At 49.2% G+C, this 19,369-nt stretch overlaps 1 protein-coding gene across 1 annotated transcript; it reads left to right on the top strand.

Annotated features, from left to right (window-relative positions):
• Positions 1–12,093: 12,093 nt before the first annotated feature.
• On the top strand, positions 12,094–13,679 carry LOC110835120 (uncharacterized; the record flags this gene model as incomplete). Its single annotated transcript, XM_087342774.1, has 2 exons — positions 12,094–12,790; positions 13,482–13,679. Coding segments are annotated over 2 exons (762 nt in total), but the record flags the coding sequence as incomplete, so codon positions are not given.
• Positions 13,680–19,369: the final 5,690 nt, after the last annotated feature.

Below are 19,369 nucleotides of genomic sequence, written 5' to 3'. Positions count from 1 at the left end.
ACTGGCGGCATTTTTCAGGAGCTACAAGAAAGGAATTAGCACGTCTCTCGAGCAGCTGACAGTTGCCTACACTTCCACGAAGGATCATCACCGCATTCCCCAGAAGCTGAGGTCTGAACTCCATCCGAATTAAATTCAGACACTGTGTAAGTTCCACGTATTGAGATTAAGCAGATGTAATATGAGAGCGCCCTCACAGCTCGCAACTCTGCCTCCTGTGATAACAGTTTCCTTATGATGCCATCGCCTGTAACGAGATCACGTGTGAGGTCGCACTCATACAGAGAATGACATCACGCCACCTTCTTTGATATTATACATAAACATCATGATCCCAGGGCGCGTGATCAGGTTTCATGAACTTCCGGCGTTAACTTTATCTTGTCTTGAGACTGAATAAAACTCTTCATATTATTATCTACCAACTGACAACCTTCAGCTATTTCAATCTGCCCGCCAATCCTTCGAAATACTACCAACGTCTGAGGAAGTCGATTACCAACTTTACCTCAGGCACTTCCAAGCGTATTACAACTGCACGACGCACCTTCACATTCTCCCGCCCGCAGTTCACAATCTTCTGTTTCCCGTCTCCTCTCTAACAACGAATGTTTCCTACTGTTTTGTATGGGTGTAAAACTCGGTCTTTCACTTCAAGCGAAAACACAGACTCGGGGTGTTTGAGAAGAGAGCGCTGAGGGTAATATCTGGACCCGCGACGGAAGAAGTGACAAGAGCGAGGAGGAAACTGCGTTATAAGGAGATAAGAATTTCGTTCAGAATTTGACTAGCCGACCGACCGAGGGCTGAAGATGGACTCTGCTCCATGCAGCTCGTTCTGGTCAGACGTTTACATCGCCAAGGATGCTGCAATCAATAGGCGTTCGGTGTAACCCAGCTATCGGCAACGTAGTCTGAAATCGGTTGTCAGCTTTACTGCGGGGCATGGTGGCAACTTAACTTTCACAGAATACATTTTTATACGCCAAGGAACGGGGTCCTGCTCGATGCCTGACAGTCACGAAATTTGCAGGACTCGTAAGTTCACTGTCGCTTTCATAAATGCCAGACTTAACCCTTTAAATCCCGAAGCTCGCCTAATTAGACAAAAGTGGTTAGTTGTTTACGTTTTTATAATACAATATAACTTCTTCTAGACTTAAACACGTCATGCAATGAATGGATTATTACCAGGTTTTTGCGATCTACTTGCCAAGAAACTGCACCAGAGTCTGACGCGAAATATTTTCTCAACTCTTCTCTTATCTCGCCTCCTGCTCGAGATAAGGAGTGCGTGTTTGGTGGCGTTGTTTCCACGTCATTACTGAAGTGATAGAAAGTTTTTCCAGATTTTTACTAGGAATCCATCGCGTAACAGGCGACTAATATCAAATCATCACATGTCTCCGGCAAAATGTTTATGTGTGTATAAAACACTCAAAATACTTCGCAAATCAACCCAAATGCATTTTCCGATACCCTTCCGGCACGACAAAGGCGATAATTGAATGTCTGTTCAGTTACGTCATTCTTTGCAATTTCATCAGATACGTGTCGAGACCAAATGCTTCGTCTGAAAGTTAGAAATGGTTCCCGGAAGGCACTCAGGACCCGGAAGATTAAAGTTATTTCCAATAATCACCTTCTTTGCCATACGCACCGACGTCGACCGCAATAAACTTGTAATTAGCATCCACGATGGCTAAAAGAACGATAGAAAAGAACGCTTTATAGTTGAAAGAGATTGGAGGTGCTCTTAACCGAATATGTTCTCCATCCACGGCTCCAACGGCGTTCGGAAAATTCCATTTTATCCAAAATTCGTTTGAAATGCGTTGAAACTCTCGTTGCGTAGGTTCAGGCATGAGTTGAGGTACCAACGCGTTTCTTAAACACCTAAGAACCTCCTTCACGATTAGTGAAATATGACGCGCTGATATACGGTACGCAAACGATTCATCTGAGGTATCAGCACATTCTCCTATAAGAACTGCCTCGACCCCCGAACCAACCAACATCACAGAATGAAGACAATTGTCATTACATTTGTGACATAATTAGTAATAATACAATATAAGAAACTTAACCGTAACGTGAGCGACAGTTTTTGTTGTTTGTATGTTTTTCCTATTAAACTCAGTGCGTAACCAAACTGCTTTTGATTCAATCTGAAATAACTCCTGAAACTTTCTTCTTCTAATGATAAATGATTCTTTATTAACAGACAGAAAGACCCTTCTTCGCGTCTGGTTTTGAATATTGAACTCGTAGGTTTTCTTTCTTTCGCAACAAATAACACAGCAACACATCATCTTCTTCTTCTTCTTCGATTAGCCTTTTTAGAAGCATTTTTGTACTCATTTTTCACAGAATATGTGCACATGTCTCAACAAAACAAACACTTTGTCGCCTGCCTCGGTCGCTTGTCTCTGTCGCGTGCAGCCAAATTGTACCTTAAGAAGACCCATAAATATAACTGCAGGTGGTACATATACTTACCACTGTGCTTCAAAGAGTTAAATGCATCTAAAAATATTTGAGACACGACCTGCAGTTTAACATTCCGTGATAAGAGAACTTTTCCATCACAGTGATCGTGTCGACAGCCATAAAATGCAGACGTCCTCTTCAGGAAATTCTGCCACGAGCTCTCGTACCGGATCCTGCCTGAAGCAAGAAATCGCCGCGTGAACCAATTACTTAGGTCAAGGCCAGCGGAAATCAGGCAGAGCCGTGCGTGAGACGACGCAGCTGCGATAATGATAAAACCTCCTCGTGATTATCTTTTTACAATTCAACAGATTACACAGCGTCGAATGAGAGGAAGACAATGAATAATGAATTAGAAAGGATGTGGAAGGAAGCGGTACCATTCCGGAATTTGCCTGGAGGGGCTGAGATAGCCGGGCTCTGAGCCGAGATTTGAACCCGGGACCTCCCGAACACGAAGCAGGCCTTTAACAGAACCCCGAGGATCAACAGAATCCTCCGTCTGTCCTAGTGCCAAGCCACACGGATCCAGTCCACGTACTCGCAACTTATTTCCATAAAACCAACCTCAATGGTATCCCCCATCTCCTTCTTGATCTTGCAAGTTGTCACTTTGCCAGAAACATCCTTGCTGTAAGTGAGATTTCAGCTTCTCACAGCGGCAAGTAATCTAGTAGAAAATGGCCGACGTTTCAGAGGTGCTTATTACCTACCATCATCAGGGCGATGAGTGCCCAATGATGCAGGAAGTAAGCACCTCTGAAACGTCGGTCAGTTTCTACTGTATTATACGGCGCGACATCACGGAGAATTTTCGTCTTAATATTGCAACTCTGACACCAGATTCAATCGACCTACGAGTCCAGTCCGTCGAAACCTTTCACTGCATCAGCACAGCTGAGTGCGATGATGAAACCATTAATTCATTTTATGCGCTCGACTACAGACGACCGACGCCAGCACCGGAATATTCCAGCAGATAAATGCGATGTGGCGCAGCCTCGCGAAAAGTTCAATCAACTGCCGCTTTTACGGTGACACTTCCCCGGAAAATGAATTTTCACGGTTCGCCTTTCTGCGGCGGCAACTTCTCCCACTCCATTGCAGTGAGTGTAGCCTAAACACAAGGCTCATTGGACGCCTTCTAAAACGTTTACATGACGCCGGGATCTGATGTTACGACAGAAAAATTAATTATAAAAGTACATATTGAAGACCTTAAATCTTAAACCCAAATCCTGTTCGGACCATCGGACGTTTCGTAAGCAATTTCACTGACAAAATCAAGAGTTATGAAATACCGAGAACACGAAGACCGCCGTAAATTGTTGCAAACTCGGGCAGTCATAAACGGAAGATCATCGCGAAACAAAAACATCAAGAATGGCGCGAGAAGCCAACGGCTGTTTGCCGTCCGGAGGCCACGGGGCGCGGCGGGCGACTCCATGGCAACGTGAGGTCACCTTGAAGAAAGCGAACCGGTTCCGCGGTAACCCAGAAACGACTGTCGACCGAAAGCGACGCGAGTAGAAATGAAAAACGGCTCTGGTTATAATATTTGCATTTTATACACCGGGGCATCCTCTCACAAGCGCATCCGGGTTCGGGGTGCTGACGTTTCGAAAGATTTACAAATTCTTCGGAACACTACTGAAACACAGGAAGTGTATTCAAAATACACCTGTCATTTGTACACTGATTAAATCAAGGATAGAGGCGAGTCGTCGGACGTGTAGAACGCGTGTAATAGGTGAAGTCTGCACTTCCAGGGGCAACAATCACGACTGAAAATCTGCTCATTTCATTCACCGATCGCAGTTGATACAAGAACTCTCTGTGCCGATGTGAATGACACGACCGGCGACTGTCGGCGAGGAAGCGAGGCTCGAAGGAAGGCGCGAAGCATCGTTTCAAGATTAATATTGTAGGCGGGCACGAACGCCTCTGTCAGCCGGGGCAGATTTGCTACTCACTAATCCACTCGAGTAGTGAGTAATCCATTCAGCCGCGTAGTAAACCAAGAAATCAGTTAATAAGCGAGTCAAGCATTGGAGCTAGCCACTCAGTACGAAATCAGTTCACCCTTTGAAGCCCGAAGTTCGTCTAAACAACATTTAAGAATCCAGTCCGTACCGCGAAGAAAACACAACACTTCGCCATTACAAAGATCGACTGGTTAACCCGTGAAGCCGAAGATCGTCTAAATATTATTTAAGAATACGGCCCGTACCGCGAAGAAAACACAACTCTTCACCATTACGATCGACTGGTTAACGCTGTTTAAGGAAATAACCGCTGTTTGCAGCGAGAATAAAATAATTTGAGCGCAGATGACAGAAAAGAAGATGGTACACGCAGTTACCAATCAGCCAGTCACTGCACAGATCGTGGTTTTCTACAGTTTCTCCCGAAAGGATCTGGTGGGGTGAATGTGGGGCAGTATAAGAGGCGACCGCTTTCCCGCGAGGGCCTCAGTAACAGCAAACAGGCGACACGGCGAGGTGCAACAGTGCAACGGTGCTAAGGTGTGCTGAGGTGTGCTACAGCGGACGAGGTCAGTGGGCACTGTGTCCGTCCGTCCAGGAGACTTGCAGTGAATGTCTGTGATGTGTCTTCGCGTGAGGGAAGTGGTCGTGGCTTATGTTAAGAGTAGCGCGCCTTGGTAGTTCGTGGTTTGAAGTCGGTGAGCCATGGGAAAGGCAATGTTGAAGGGTGAAGTGCGTGGCCCTCCGAAAACAGGGACAATTTCGGGCGCAAATTCTCTCCGAGAGTCAGAAATATAAATCAGCCCTGAAGTTGTTTGCACATTGCATCGCATTTGTGTCACTGTTGCATAGCAACACCAGCGCGGATTCGGGCAGGATTAACTGCGCTCCGTCCTGGGTGCTTGAGGTAACAACGTCGATGATTACATCGGGATAGTTCAGGCTGAGAGAACAGCCCAGGCCAATTTACGTCTCGGTCGTAGCTTCTAGAACTTTCCACACGTTTAGAGTCTGTCAGTCTGTTACGGAAACTGGTGGGCGCGGAACCATCGATTGTCAGAGAACATTTACAGTTGCTCAGCTGGTCGAGAAACTCCTCGCCTTTTCTGAAACCGTAAGATTCATTACCGTGATAACAAAAGGACGGCTTGGAAGCGGTCAGCAGCGACCGCGTAAGCCTTGCGTTCCTGTCGCCGACATTTTGCAACCTGTGGCCCGGAAGTGAGAGAGCTGCTCACCTCCAGACTGGACCGGCATGCAAGGCCGTGCCGCGGGTTCAAGTCCCGGCAGGCGTGTTACGTCACGCACTGAGTGCGGGCGGAGGGGGAAGGGGCTATAAGGAAATCGCTCGGACAGCCACGTTTCCTTCCCAACATCACAAAGTCACCTACAAACACGCTCCTTGTGGCCACTTCATTAACTTCATCGTAGGAAACGGATGTCATATGTTTTGATTCATTTTATACCCGGGAAGGAAAAAATTTGGTCGCTGATAATAACACGCGTCCCCCGTCTTCAGTTGTCATTCGGTGGGCAAAACACTGCCCTTCAGAAATATTCGCTTTATTGTCTACGAAATAGCCAGAAGAACAGACGAGACGCCGTTTCTACGCGTCTCTCCATGTAATCGCGGCCCGCGTCAAACCACTCACTCGCTCGCTGCATCTGGGATTGTGGAAACCGGACGGGACAGAGAAAGTGGCTGCGATGTGGGACTTTCACGGGCTCCTTGTAGGTCAAACCGGCGAATCACCCAGCGCCTACTACACCACACCCCAGCATCAGTGGTTCGGATCTCGTCCTGCCAGTCATTTTCATGCCCCACCATTTCAGCGCCGAACGCGAGTTCACGGAAGAACGATCTCTTTCATCCAAATTCCTTTCCGATCCCTTCAGCATCTCCTCGTCTCGCGGAACTTCTATCTTGCATCCTTGAACAGAAATCGCTTTGACGCCCGCAGTGATTACCGGAAACATTTTACACGAGGAATCTGTCTTCGTCCCCAATTTTTGAAGGAACGTTTTCCTCGAATTGCTCGCTGGTTTAAACCTTTTTTGTCTGCGAGAAAACCTAACCTAGGGCTCAGTGTTTGTGGCGTCTTTCAACGACACGCTCCTGGGTTGCCATAGAAACACACGAACAAAAGAAGGCAAAGAGCGCGAGTCCTGGCTGTTGAGTAGCAGGGATTGGCTCGGGCGTGGCCAAGGCCAAAAGCGGTTGCCCAGAGGCGACGTCCGGTAGTCCGAAGGGAAGAACCGATTGGTATTTGCGTTCCAGGATTTTTTGCCGCTGAAATTTGGGAATTGGAACCTCGGAGCGAGTCACTTTCCAGACGTTTGCTGGAAGTGACGGCAGGAGTACACTCCACATAAAATATCACGACGGTATGTAACACAGAAAATTCGAATTCATTTCACTACACATCGCTAAAACATTAACACTGCAGAGAGTGTTAGGTAATTCTATCTTCTTAAATACTCTCCGGCCCTCTTCCAATTCTTCCAATCCTCACAGAACATCGCTTTCTGACATATCACTCGATTCATCACTACCGCTGCTCCTGTCCACTCCGTTATCTTCAATTATAATTCGTTCAATGGCGTCTTCGATTACGCCTTCTCGCTCATAACAAATTTGTTCTAGTTTCTCCACGTGACGACAAACATTCTCCCATTCCTCTTGCCCAATTTCTTCGAATCTCTGGCGACAAAGATGCTCGACGTCCTTAATTTTAAATGTCGTGTTCTTGCTTGCAACCCTTTGTTTTAAATCTACCCAAATAAGTTCAGTGGGGTTTAAATCGAGATCGTATGGCGGAAGTCTCAGTTCTTTGTCTGCTAAAATCTGATCAATCACATGATATTTGTGCTTTGATTTATTTAATTTGATTAAATCATAAAGTTGAGCTTTCATCGCGTTGTCACAAAATGGAATGTTTCTTTCCAATAGCCAGGCTTTCATTTCGTCCTTCTTTGATTAAGACGTCGGTGGTTTGTCTGTCTGTCTGAGTGTTGTGGTACGAGGCGTTATCAATGACCAGGAAGGAGATTTCAAGGAACAGGTGGCATGTTGTTAACACAGCAGTCACAAGACAACAGTTATCAGACTTCCACACTTCTGCTCTGACACAAACTGCACTGACCGACGGAAATTCCTTCCTTCATTGAGCGGTCCGCATTCTGGGCTCTACCCACAAGGTCAGCGGCCATAATCGGTGGATCCAGTTCTAGACCTAGGTGTAGATATTAGCCAACATTTACTAAAATGCTACAGCCAAAAACAGCATTTTATTATAAATCAGCTTATTTTATGTACAATTCGGAATTTTTAAAAGTTAAATTCAATCTATTCCACACCGTAACCTATCACAACTCGAGATCCGTGTTATATTCAAAGACGCTCTAAATTCGGGCAAATACCACGAACCTATTTTTTTATTTCAAGTTCAGGAATTTTTGATTTTTAGAAAACCTTAATGACACTCGAAAGTTCCGGTGATTAGCTGGCCTTCAAACTGAGAGGGAAATTCGAGTGGTGCGGTGGGATATTTTAGAGGTCATCCTTGAGGTGGTATCTGGCACAATCAGCGTTGAGTAAGCGAGCCGTTCAACACGTCGGTAGCCAAGTAGGAGGAGATGTGGTGCTGTCTTGGCACAGCATCCGGGAGGCACAGATTCGTGAACACCTACATTAAAACACACGTGTTACTTCCGAATCCTAAGTTCGCATGACGGCCATGTTGATATTATCGTTATTAGGAAGTAAAAATGTATCTCGTAATCGTTTGGAAACTGAAATGTTTTTTAACTTCAAATTAATCCTGCCGTGTTTGAACTGAATTTTCCACAGCTATGACTAGTATTTACGTCTTTATTTGTGAGAACACGGACAATTGAAGGCTGCGGAGAAATTCTAGTGCTGTGCCTCAAACCGCCATAAAGCACGACACTAGAAAGCTGACAGTTAACTCGACAGAATGGAGGAAACAAAAGAAATCTGACGTCAACGGGATCCGTGTTAACGCAGTGCAATCAGAATGGATTCCGAAAAGCAGGGCACCGTGGAGAATGCCGTGTCGTGCCGTGCTGTACGCTCACACTGCTGAAGGTCCAGTTATCGCAACCATCGAAGCGCAATTGAAATGCGCAGATTTCCGTAACAATTAGCGCCCGAAGGACGGGAGCATTATGCAAGGCTCCTTCAAAAAACTATTTTCGTTATGCAGCTGGAAATGACAACGATCAACGCTATTAATCGGCAAATCAGTGGGCAAATGAAACCTTCGACGTCGCAGAAAATTCCACGAAAACTAATCACGACTTTAAAGCAAATTTAAGGACTTTTTCCGTTGAGGCAGAATCAGAGCCTCCGAAGCGTCCGCTGAATATTTACGGTCATGACTCGTGCCGGAATCTTCCTATATCAAGGCTACAAAAATCAGGGACTTTCCGGGTACGTAACGGGAGAGCCACTTCATTTCTTTTAATTCTGTGACTAGACACGAAGCTCGCACACTCCGACAACTACAAGTAGAAAGTTGGCCACAACAATACATAGAAACAGCAGCTGTTTATTACAGTGTAGAGGAAAAACTCCGGGGTCACTGAACGTCAGACTTGGTGGTACACATGCTTACCACTGCGCTTTAAAGGATTACTCGGTCAGCGACTGGCGCGCTCTGGATAATTCCGTTCTTCTCTGGCAACAATTAGCGACATAATTGCTCAGCAGCTGCGCAGATGTCAAATACGAGAAATCGCAATAAATAAAAAGATAACCCGGAAATGGCTTTCGCGATGCCGCGGAGTGCAAACCCGGAACCTGGATACAGGAAAATGTATCAAAATGACAGTTGAATGTCGGCGCATCAACGAGAGGAGAACGAGGCTCGTGGAGATACGACCGCTACGTCCAAACCCATCTGAACTGCGTGGCAACTAACGAAACGGGGGGCTTACGGAGCGCGGAGATCCGGTTCGATTCCAGGGACGGGAGTTTTTTATCGTTTTCGACGTTCCCACAACAAAGACGAATCTGCTGGCCGACCAGTAGTTACCGAGGGCACATCGCCGAGGCATAGAGAGTCAGAGCGTGAAGCCAGACGGAGATAAAATTCCAGGACAGCGACGTCGACACGAAACTTCGTTCGTTCGCGCGTGGTTCGTGGGTGCGCCACCGCCTCTCGGCACTTAAACCAGTCGACACGCGGACAGAAGGCGGGTTCGTTGAGGACGCCGTTGCTTTCCCGAAATTCTACGGCCTTAACCATCGCTTCCGCTGAAATGTCCGAGCATCCTATTCGGAAGGTCGCGCTGCAAACCAGTTCTGGAAGTGGACCAGTTTTTCTACTCCGGTGCACTTTCTCCCGCGGCCGACGCTGGTTTCTCCTGTTACCCACCAGAGCGCTAGAGTCGGTGGAATGTCCTCACCAGCTGTTTCCATGACCTACTGCAAAGAAGGCACTAGAACAGGACGCCGGGGGCAGTCTTCCCCCCTTAAATAAATATACCTCGTTCACACGGCGTCTCTTTCGATGAACAATTTTTCTCTAACTTTCTATCAAAGAGTTACTGCGTTCTGTTCGCAACTGAAAAAAAAAAAAACTCCACCAGACAACGGCAGAAGTTTGCCTACGTTTCAGAGGCCCTTGCTGCTTCCATCATCAGAGATCCTAATCGCCGTGTTGGAGGACGTATCAAGCACCTCCGAAACGTCAGAAAACTTCAAACCAAATGAAAGGGATTCGGTCCAGTAGCACGAACAAACAGGACATGAACTGGGAACAGCTTCCGAGGGTCTCGCCTGCAAACTGCATCAGCGGAGCGACGGAAGAACGCGCGATTATGAACTCACCCAGGCGAAAGGCCAATTTCGTGTCAGTGCCAAAAAAAAGTCCAGTTGTGTTTTTCGACGTAATACAATTTGCCACGCTCTTAAAATAGTCCGGTCGCCATGACAACGACGCGGGGAAAAGTGGCTTAAGTCGGCCCGTGCGGAACACGAACACAGATTCAACCGCGTACAAAGAAATTGCTGGGGCAAAGGAGATCGGTGTTTCTCGCAGAGCCCTTCCTGTGAAACTGACAGTCACTCAGCTGGTAGGGAAACTCATTGCCGTGTTCACAAGAGTCCGTCCCCAGTCCGAGCCAGATGAATCCAATCCATGACTATTTCCGAAAACAATTCATTTCGATATCGTACCGTGTATGGCCACGTCCTCCGCGCGCATTTGTCACCATCCCCATGCGTGCTACATTCCCCGCCCATTCCATCACCGCAGATATTTCACTGGTCTGAGGAAAATAAGAACGGCGTTGGAATTTTGGAGAGCGACAGCCCACAGACTAGTAGGAATTACAACGGCGCTGACATCTCGAACGGAAATAAGAACGCGTTTCGTGTTCTTACAATAATTACACACAAGTGCCACGCCTATTGTCTCTGGAATCGACGCGGACAATTGAAACACGAAGTCCGTTTCATTGTCGAGTCTGTTCCGTCGAAAGGCAAACAAATGGCTTCGGTCTGCACGAAAGCTTTCACATTCGCAGACTCAAGAAGAACACGGACAGCGCCATTTTGTCGTGCCGACTTCTGACTTCCGAGATTGACCTTAACTGCGCGGGCTCCTTTCAGAACCTTGCAGTTGTTCAGCTGGTCATGAAATCCACAGTATTTCAGAAATGCCGAAGGTTCATCGTCGTGCTCACAAAATAGCAAACGCAGCTTATTTGTGTAATTCGTGAGCGCCGTTCCATTTTGTGCTCCGTCGTCACTCAGCCAAAAGCTTCCTTAAAACCTAAAGTTGACTAAAATGCGGAGCGCACAAAGAATTCCAAATCCCACTCTGTCAGGAACTTCAAGAACATGCCTGAGCCTAAGTGAACGCAGAAGAGGATAAACAACAAGCAGCTTCATTCTGTCCCCTGTAATGCTGTTAAGGTGGTTAAACAAGGACAGAACAGATGAGCGGAATATGTAGCACGAATTGAACCAAGGACATTCTGGAATGCCAACTGATTAAAAAGAATCTTGCACCGCGGGCGTGCGAACGGGGCGAGACACTCGCGTCCAATGATGACTTCTTATGCTTCCTGTTTGTGTTTCAGGTAGGAGCGGCCAGCAATGGCGGCGCCAGCGACATGTTTCGCGCTTATCCTGATGGCCGTATCGTGTGCTACGATACAATGGAGCAAGCCCATCACAGCAGCTGACAAGAGATTATCTACAGAATCGGAAGATTGGGTGCGTATCTGAGGATCTGAATTCTACTCATTTTCAGTGAAACCCAGCTACAAAGCCCTTTAAAACAGTGACCCGCTCCACTGCACTTTAGGCCACTAAACAAACACGCGGCTAAATTGCTTCCCTGAAGAAATTACTTGCCCCTGGCGGTAGGCAAGGCGTCAGACTCTCAAATTTTCCAACGGATCTCTGGTTCCAGGTGCCAGTATCGTCGGCCTGCCCCACGTGCCCGAAAGAAACGCAATCCAAGGTGGTGGCAAGACAAGCAGCATCCTTGTTTCAGCCACCCCCCGCCTACCAACCATCGGCTCAGTCTGCGTACATAGAGCAGACGCTGAGCGCCCAGCAACGCGAGATACATGGCCACTTTAACACGCAGGGCCTGCTACCACCATTAATACAGAAACCCCAACAATTCTACACCCAACAATCTGTGCCTCATCAACAGTACCTTCCAGAGACTGGGACATTAAATCAACAGCTAATGCCGCCTCAACTGAGTCACCAACTTCCGTCAGGAGCTCAACAATCAGTGCCTCAACTGAGTCACCAACTTCCGTCAGCAGCTCAACAATCAGTGCCTCAACTGAGTCACCAACTTCCGTCAGGAGCTCAACAATCAGTGCCTCAACTGAGTCACCAACTTCCGTCAGCAGCTCAACAATCAGTGCCTCAACTGAGTCACCAACTTCCGTCAGGAGCTCAACAATCAGTGCCTCAACTGAGTCACCAACTTCCGTCAGGAGCTCAACAATCAGTGCCTCAACTGAGTCACCAACTTCCGTCAGGAGCTCAACAATCAGTGCCTCAACTGAGTCACCAACTTCCGTCAGCAGCTCAACAATCAGTGCCTCAACTGAGTCACCAACTTCCGTCAGGAGCTCAACAATCACTGCCTCAACTGAGTCACCAACTTCCGTCAGCAGATCAACAGCTAGCGTCTCCGAAATTCAGCCACGATCGACATCACACCAGGAAGCCAACCCCCTCAGCCACATCTCTGCCGGCTCCCCAAGAGGAGGTACAGCTTCTGTATGTGCCCCTGGAAACTCTACGTCAACAGCACCAAGTAAAAATCTCATAATTCATTATTTTGTCTTAAGGGTATAATTCCCGCGTTCCAAAAAAACCAGTAATGTTCTTTACACATCCGATACGATCACTTCCTCTGTAAACTGATGATACTTGACGTTTCAGAATAAACTTCGCGTGTCATTCGTGAAGGAGAAGCACGAAGTGATTTATATAAGTAGCACTTTTAGCCACGGTGTGTTATTCTGTACATGGACTGTTTCTTCAAAAATTATACGCCCTGACATGTACCGCGTAATTCAGAAAGGGCAATACAGGATTTTAAAATAAATGGGAAAGAAACTCCTCTGGTACTCGTATTTTTGGGCGCAGAAGAGGCACACTAAGGCGTGTCCAGAACATTATCAGGACCAGCTGGAAGTCGGATGGGGATTGCACAGTTTCTAAATGACGATTCGTGGTAACTCAGGAGTCCAGATTAAAATCTGTAATAATATCTCACAAATTCAACAATTTAGGTTCAAGGCAGTTAAAGCAAAGTATATCTGTCCCACTACACGCCATGTTGGCACTTGGGGAGGGAGGACTTCTGTAATTCGCTTTTTTCCCCACTTTAATGTTCTCCCTGGTCAATCCACGTGGGATTCCGCAGTCCTATTTTCGTTCCAGTGGATATATTAGAGCTCCACACCCAGAACGAGAGAATAGCTTTTATTTTAATGTTGCAGGCAGCCCTCTTGCGGCAGCAACAGAGACTGACACAGGAGCCAAAACCGACAACCGAACATCCTAGCACAACACTTGAGCCATATCAACCGCCCTTGTCAGTATACATGGGTCCAAAGGAGGGGCATGACGTCAAGATTTCGGACGTAGTCAAAGTGCTGAAGGAGGCTTCGACCATCTCAGTACTAGAAGCTGTGGGTCCCGACTCGCCGAGCGTGTTTGTCGGGCCGTCTGACTTGCAGACTCCTACCGGCTACGCAAAGTTCGAGCTCCCCTACCTTTCGGCACTCGGGTCGAACCGCATCGAGAGGAAAGTGGGCAAGCCTCCATTCTTCGTAGCACCTCTCAGCTTCAAGCCTCCACCTGGTTACTCTAAAATCCCGTTTCCCGCCCCACACGTCGGTTCCGTCGTCATCGCCAATGTGACAGAGAATTACTTGCACGAGAAGGACGATGCCAGGAAAGCGTACAGTTTACCCGCAGAGCTACCGCCAATAACTCCAGAGTTGCCTTCCTTGGTAAATTCGCTTCAGGACCAACGCAATGTCCTCCTGACGCCGCAGAGACAAGGGGCCACAAATATCTTACAGGCGGTGCAGCAAGTGGGACCGGATACTTCAACGGAGCGATACACTCGAGAGAAGCAGCCTCGTCGCCCGCATCAGGACGCAGAGGTCACAAACAAACCAGCCAGGCATCGGTTCCAGCACCCACCAGCACAGAATCAGGAAACAGCTGTGACCACGCTCGAGTCACACGATTTAGACACCGTGCAGCGGAACCCAGTGACCCCGACGCACGCGGCACAGCGGGCAGAAATATCAACATATCAGCCTCCATATCCACGGCACGAAGACCGGCCAGAGCAATCGCATTACGACATCGCGCCAGAAGACACTCCGACAAGCCGGCCACAGACATTGGTTCGAAACCCAACGCGGTATCCCCAGTATCATCAGGCAGCCACACAAGGAAAAGACGCCGACTCACACGAACACACCAGGACGACGCAAACAAAACCCCCGAGCCATCAAGAAAGCTCTGAACTGACGCCGAAATATCTTAACTCTGAGGAAGGAAGCACAAAACCACGGCTACATCAAAATGTAGTTCCGGTGCAACAAGCAGCGTACAACGTGCCTCCGGGAGAAGATCAGTACCCGCGTTTGGAACCAACAGAACCACCCAAATCTATCAGACCTCACGAAAACATCCCAATAAGCCAGACGCAATATCCAGTGCCACAAGCAGACGATCAGCCGAAGTACACGACCGCGCTGGAGGGAACACGAAGCCGGCAGCCACAGTTTTCGGACACGTACTCAGTAGCGCCGGAATACATTTCAGAGCCACAGGGACAGTTTCCAGCCCCGGAATACGACACTTCAGGCGACGATGCGCTACGCCAGTCGAAATACGCGGAGCCTGAACGAATCGCCCCAGGAAACCGATCGAGACTTACTTCTCAGGAGGACATTCCACATCGCCAGCGGCAATACCCAGAATATACCATTCTTCAAGAAGATATTCCACAACTTGAGCCACAATATCCGGTTTCAGGAGATGAAACGGCAGAACTATTATCGAAACATCAGAGGCCTCACAAAGGCATCTTATTACGTCCAGAAGGGGAGACCGAACAAATTTACACGACCTCACGCGACGAAATTCCACAACACCCGGTATCAGCCACACAAAGTCCACAAAAGCAGTCAAAAGACAAAAACCTCCACGAATTCCCAGTTCTTCAACCGCAGCATCAAAACACGCGAACGCCATTTGTAACAACGCAACCGAATCTCGCTGATGAACAGGAAGAAATCTCGTCAGGTGTTACGCGGTACACAGTTCCGTCGGACAGATTCCAGTCCCGATATCCGTTTCCGGATTCGCAGGTTTTGACGCAGCCTCTTCTGACAACCACAGCCGCCCCCGAGAGCACAACGCTCTCACGAGGAAGGACTCGAGGGAGGTACCGTCCTTCCACCTTTTCGACGACCACTCAGGCTCCGCGCACTAGGACATCGCACGCGAGAGGCAGGCGTCCGGCCGCACGGACCTCTCCGGAACCTGTCCAGGCGCCACCTACAGCAGCAGCAGACAAACTCAGTTCGTTCGAGAGCAGCCGGCAGCCTTCAGCGAAGACGCAGTCACATCGCTTTGAGACCCAGCACAAGGACAGGGCGCGAACTCGTAGCAGGGGCAGGAGTACGACGACGACGACGACGACCGCGTCGCCGGAGTACAGCAGCGACTTCTACGAGGAAGAACAGTTCGCCCTTGCAACATCGACGCAGCGCTCGAGGATAGACACCGCGACAGAAAACATATTTCAGTTTGCACCGCCGCACCAGCAGCTCACCTCGAGCGGCCAAACGGACTTTACGAGGCGTCCCAGCATTGAACCGCTGCAAGGCCACAGCGTGCAAGTGACCCTGGATCAATTTTCGGCTGGACAAACACCTCGCAGTCAGACACCCGGTGGATCAAATTCGGGCACGCCATTAATTTATGCCCACAATACAAACAGGCAAGTGTCCCTTAATCAGATCCCTTCGGGACAAGACGCTCTTGGGCAGTTCCCTGACAGAAATGGGGCTCAAGCGTATGTTCCCGCTGGACAAGCAGCCATTGTTCAAACCGGAAATGACGAACTGGGGCAGTCTCAAATTACAATCGGGCACAAAAGTCACTCACAGATTCGGTCTGGGACACTCGACGGCGCTTCAGGTCACAGTCAACATTACATTTCAAGTGGGCACGTCGACCACGGTCGGATTCCTACTACTCCAGGAGTTAGCAGCAATCAGCTTCCTACTGGAGAAGCGAGAAGCAACCATTTCGTGGGCGGGCACGTGACCAACGGCCAGACCCACGGCGAGGGGCAAGTGGCCCTGCCACAGACACCTGGTGATTATTACGTCGGCCAGTCTGTTCCTTCCAAGGACAATGAGCCGTTCTTCCCAACTTCTGAGCTGTCAAGCACCGAAGCTACTTCACAAGAACAAGACGGATTTTTGCTACACGAACTTCCAGAACCCACAGAAGAAACAACCCAGCGCCAATACTACGCGCCAGGGGAGAGCAAACATCGAGCGCCGGACGTTGGTCCCGCCCATCAAACCACGATTCCCCCTCCAACGCCCGATGGCAAATTCAGAGGGCGAGGCGACTCTGAAATCGTAACTTCCGACAGAAGCGTACAGCAGTTCGACGGAGAGGCGACACAGAGACCGCCGCTTGTGCGGATCCGGGGAAGAATACGTGGGCGACCGAGGGTAATCCCTCAACCCGTGGAGCAATCTGCCACGACGGCGACACCTGAACTGCAACCCACGACGAATGCGGGGAGGAAGAACACCAACTTCCTGAACAGAGGTTCGGCGAGAAAGACGCTCGCACCAGCCACGACGCCGACGGCCGAAACGACGACGACGACGACACTCAACGACAAGGTACGTCGTCCATCATCGACGCCCCTATTTTCACTGATTGTCTCTATCGAGTTCTAGTCCGGCTGAATCAAACACAATGCGACTCGCAATGCATGCAATCATAAAAGTATATAAAGCACCCTGTGCGCACTTCTAGGTCTGAGGCATCAACTGAGAATGCAAGTTCAGTAGTTGATCGATCATTCACAAACAATCAAGTGATCACTTTCTGCTTCCAGGTTTACACGGTGCGTCCTTCCAGAAGACCGCAGCAAGCTCAGACGAAGCTGACGAAGAGAGGCAGAATCCGACGCCCGACCCGTCCCCCGACCACGACGGACGTCTCGACCCTGACGGTCACATCGGGGTACGGGCAGAACGAGGTCCCTGACGTGTTCACAACAGAGTCAATCCCCGGTGCAGGTCAATTCCACGCGGTTCTACAACCGGAATACGACCTTCCTCAACAATATCAGTATCAATCCATACAGCGGCACCGTCAATCAGAGGATCAGTATCTGCCAGACATCCGTCAACCAACGCCGCCGCAGACTGAGGCACTCGGACACCTTCGGGTGCCAGACCAAATGTCCCTGTCGTCTGATAATCAACCCCAGTACGAAGCCGACGACCTGGAGCGCGGGGAGGAAAGTCAGTGGTCGACCAGAACGGCGGCACTCAAGGCCGCCAATGCCATCCAGAACGCGGACAAATCCAGCACCACGCAGATAGAGGCGGTGACAGCGGACACGCCAGTGACGACGACAGACGACGCAGAGGCAGCCCTGCTCATGTTGACGGCGTCTCCCGACGTCAGAACTTCAGCAGATCCCAGCACGGTAATGCATGCCGCCTTTAGGCTTTCGTATAAATGGCTCGTTGTGTGTCTGTCGACGCACTTTTACACGCCTCGTCCGTTCCTTGCGTCTCCATTGTCCTGTGCCGATGCACTCCGCCACGTGTCTCCTAAGCCAATTACACGTGAATTGTTAGGTTAGGTTAGGTTAAGAGTCAGCAAACAATGGACAAACGCATCGTCTGCATTTTCTCTCGTTGCAGCCAGGTCACAGTCGCCGAAGGGGTAACTGGGTTCGTGTCCGAGTGACGCCACAGCAGCAGCAAGATATTTTTGAGACGGCGGAGTCTCAAAACCTGGCCACGGTGTCAGCAGTCAACCTGATTCCAGGAGAAACCGTCAAACAAATGACAAACAGTCCGGGAAAACAGGATGTTCTTCAAAACAACTCGCTGACTTTCCATGGCGATTCTAAGGACCACGCTTCAAGCAAAGAGAAGACTGAGCCTTCTAGCACCCAGGACGAATTCTCGTTCAATTCCCACAGTGTTCCAGATGGCTTCTCGGACGACAACGCCACAGCTGACGGCGAATCTACGTCCCACAACGACCAGAACGACTCTTCGAAACAAGGACATCCATCCAGTTCCACCGCCATCAACGGCCACTACAAAGATTCGGACAGCATAAGGAAACACGTCGCGGCACATTCCAGCGTCGGAGATGAAATGGTTCAAATACTGCAGAATGATGCGTCAGGAGTGACCAGGCCATCTGCAGATGGTTATTTCAGCGGCGAAAATATTAATAGCAGTGATAGGACGAGGAATGACAACCCTTCCAACGAAGTGATTTCTTCAGGGCTGTTGCCTCCAAGCGGTCTGCGTGACACATGGAACCACGAAGACCCTTCCGAAGTCGTAACGACGCCCGTGAGCGTCGAAAGTGACGACGCAACGAGAAACGAAACCACGACAACGCAGCAGGACTCGTACACTGAGCCCCCACTCTCATCACCTGAGGAAGACCCGGCAAGGCTAAACTGGGGAGGATACGAAGACTGGTGGGCCAAGACATACGCGAACCACAGACCACACTACAGTGACGAACACTTAAAGGTTCCTGAGGAGACCGAGAACCTCCCAGACAGTATATCCATCTGGAACATGGACAGCTTCAGAGAGTACGACGACGGTTCGAAGGACACCGATGACATCGCCACGGCTACCAACACAAGCACGTCGAACGACGCAACCGTGTCTCCCTCCGAAGGTCTGACCAGCAACCACGGGAAGGAAGACCTCAGCGAACGTCATCATAGTAGTAAGCACTCGGTGAAAAAGGCGAATCCGCTGAATCTTTACAATGACAAAGAAGTCGAGATCGAGGATGGAAAGAACGAGCCTGCATGGGATTCGATCCAGGTTCTCACGACGACATCACCAGGTACAGTCACACCAATCACAGATAGTCCTGTAGAGTCAAACCAGTTCTCAGGGCCAAGTACGGAAGAGTCAAACCAGAGCTTAAACGAACCAACATCAGCCCACAGCGACGAGGAGCAAACGCCACCTGGAAATGCAACAGAGCTCAGGGTTTTGCCAGCCTCGGACGAGTTCGCTGGAGCACCTTCCTCTACCGAGAGCTCATTGAGCTCAGA

This window comes from Zootermopsis nevadensis, unplaced genomic scaffold, assembly GCF_977971745.1.
Source record: "Zootermopsis nevadensis isolate Lab colony 2312 unplaced genomic scaffold, Znev_1.0 Znev_ptg000004l, whole genome shotgun sequence".
In the NCBI taxonomy this organism is placed as follows: Eukaryota; Metazoa; Arthropoda; class Insecta; order Blattodea; family Termopsidae; genus Zootermopsis; species Zootermopsis nevadensis.
Note: the sequence above shows the minus strand (reverse complement) of the source record. Positions and strands in the feature narration are given on the sequence as shown.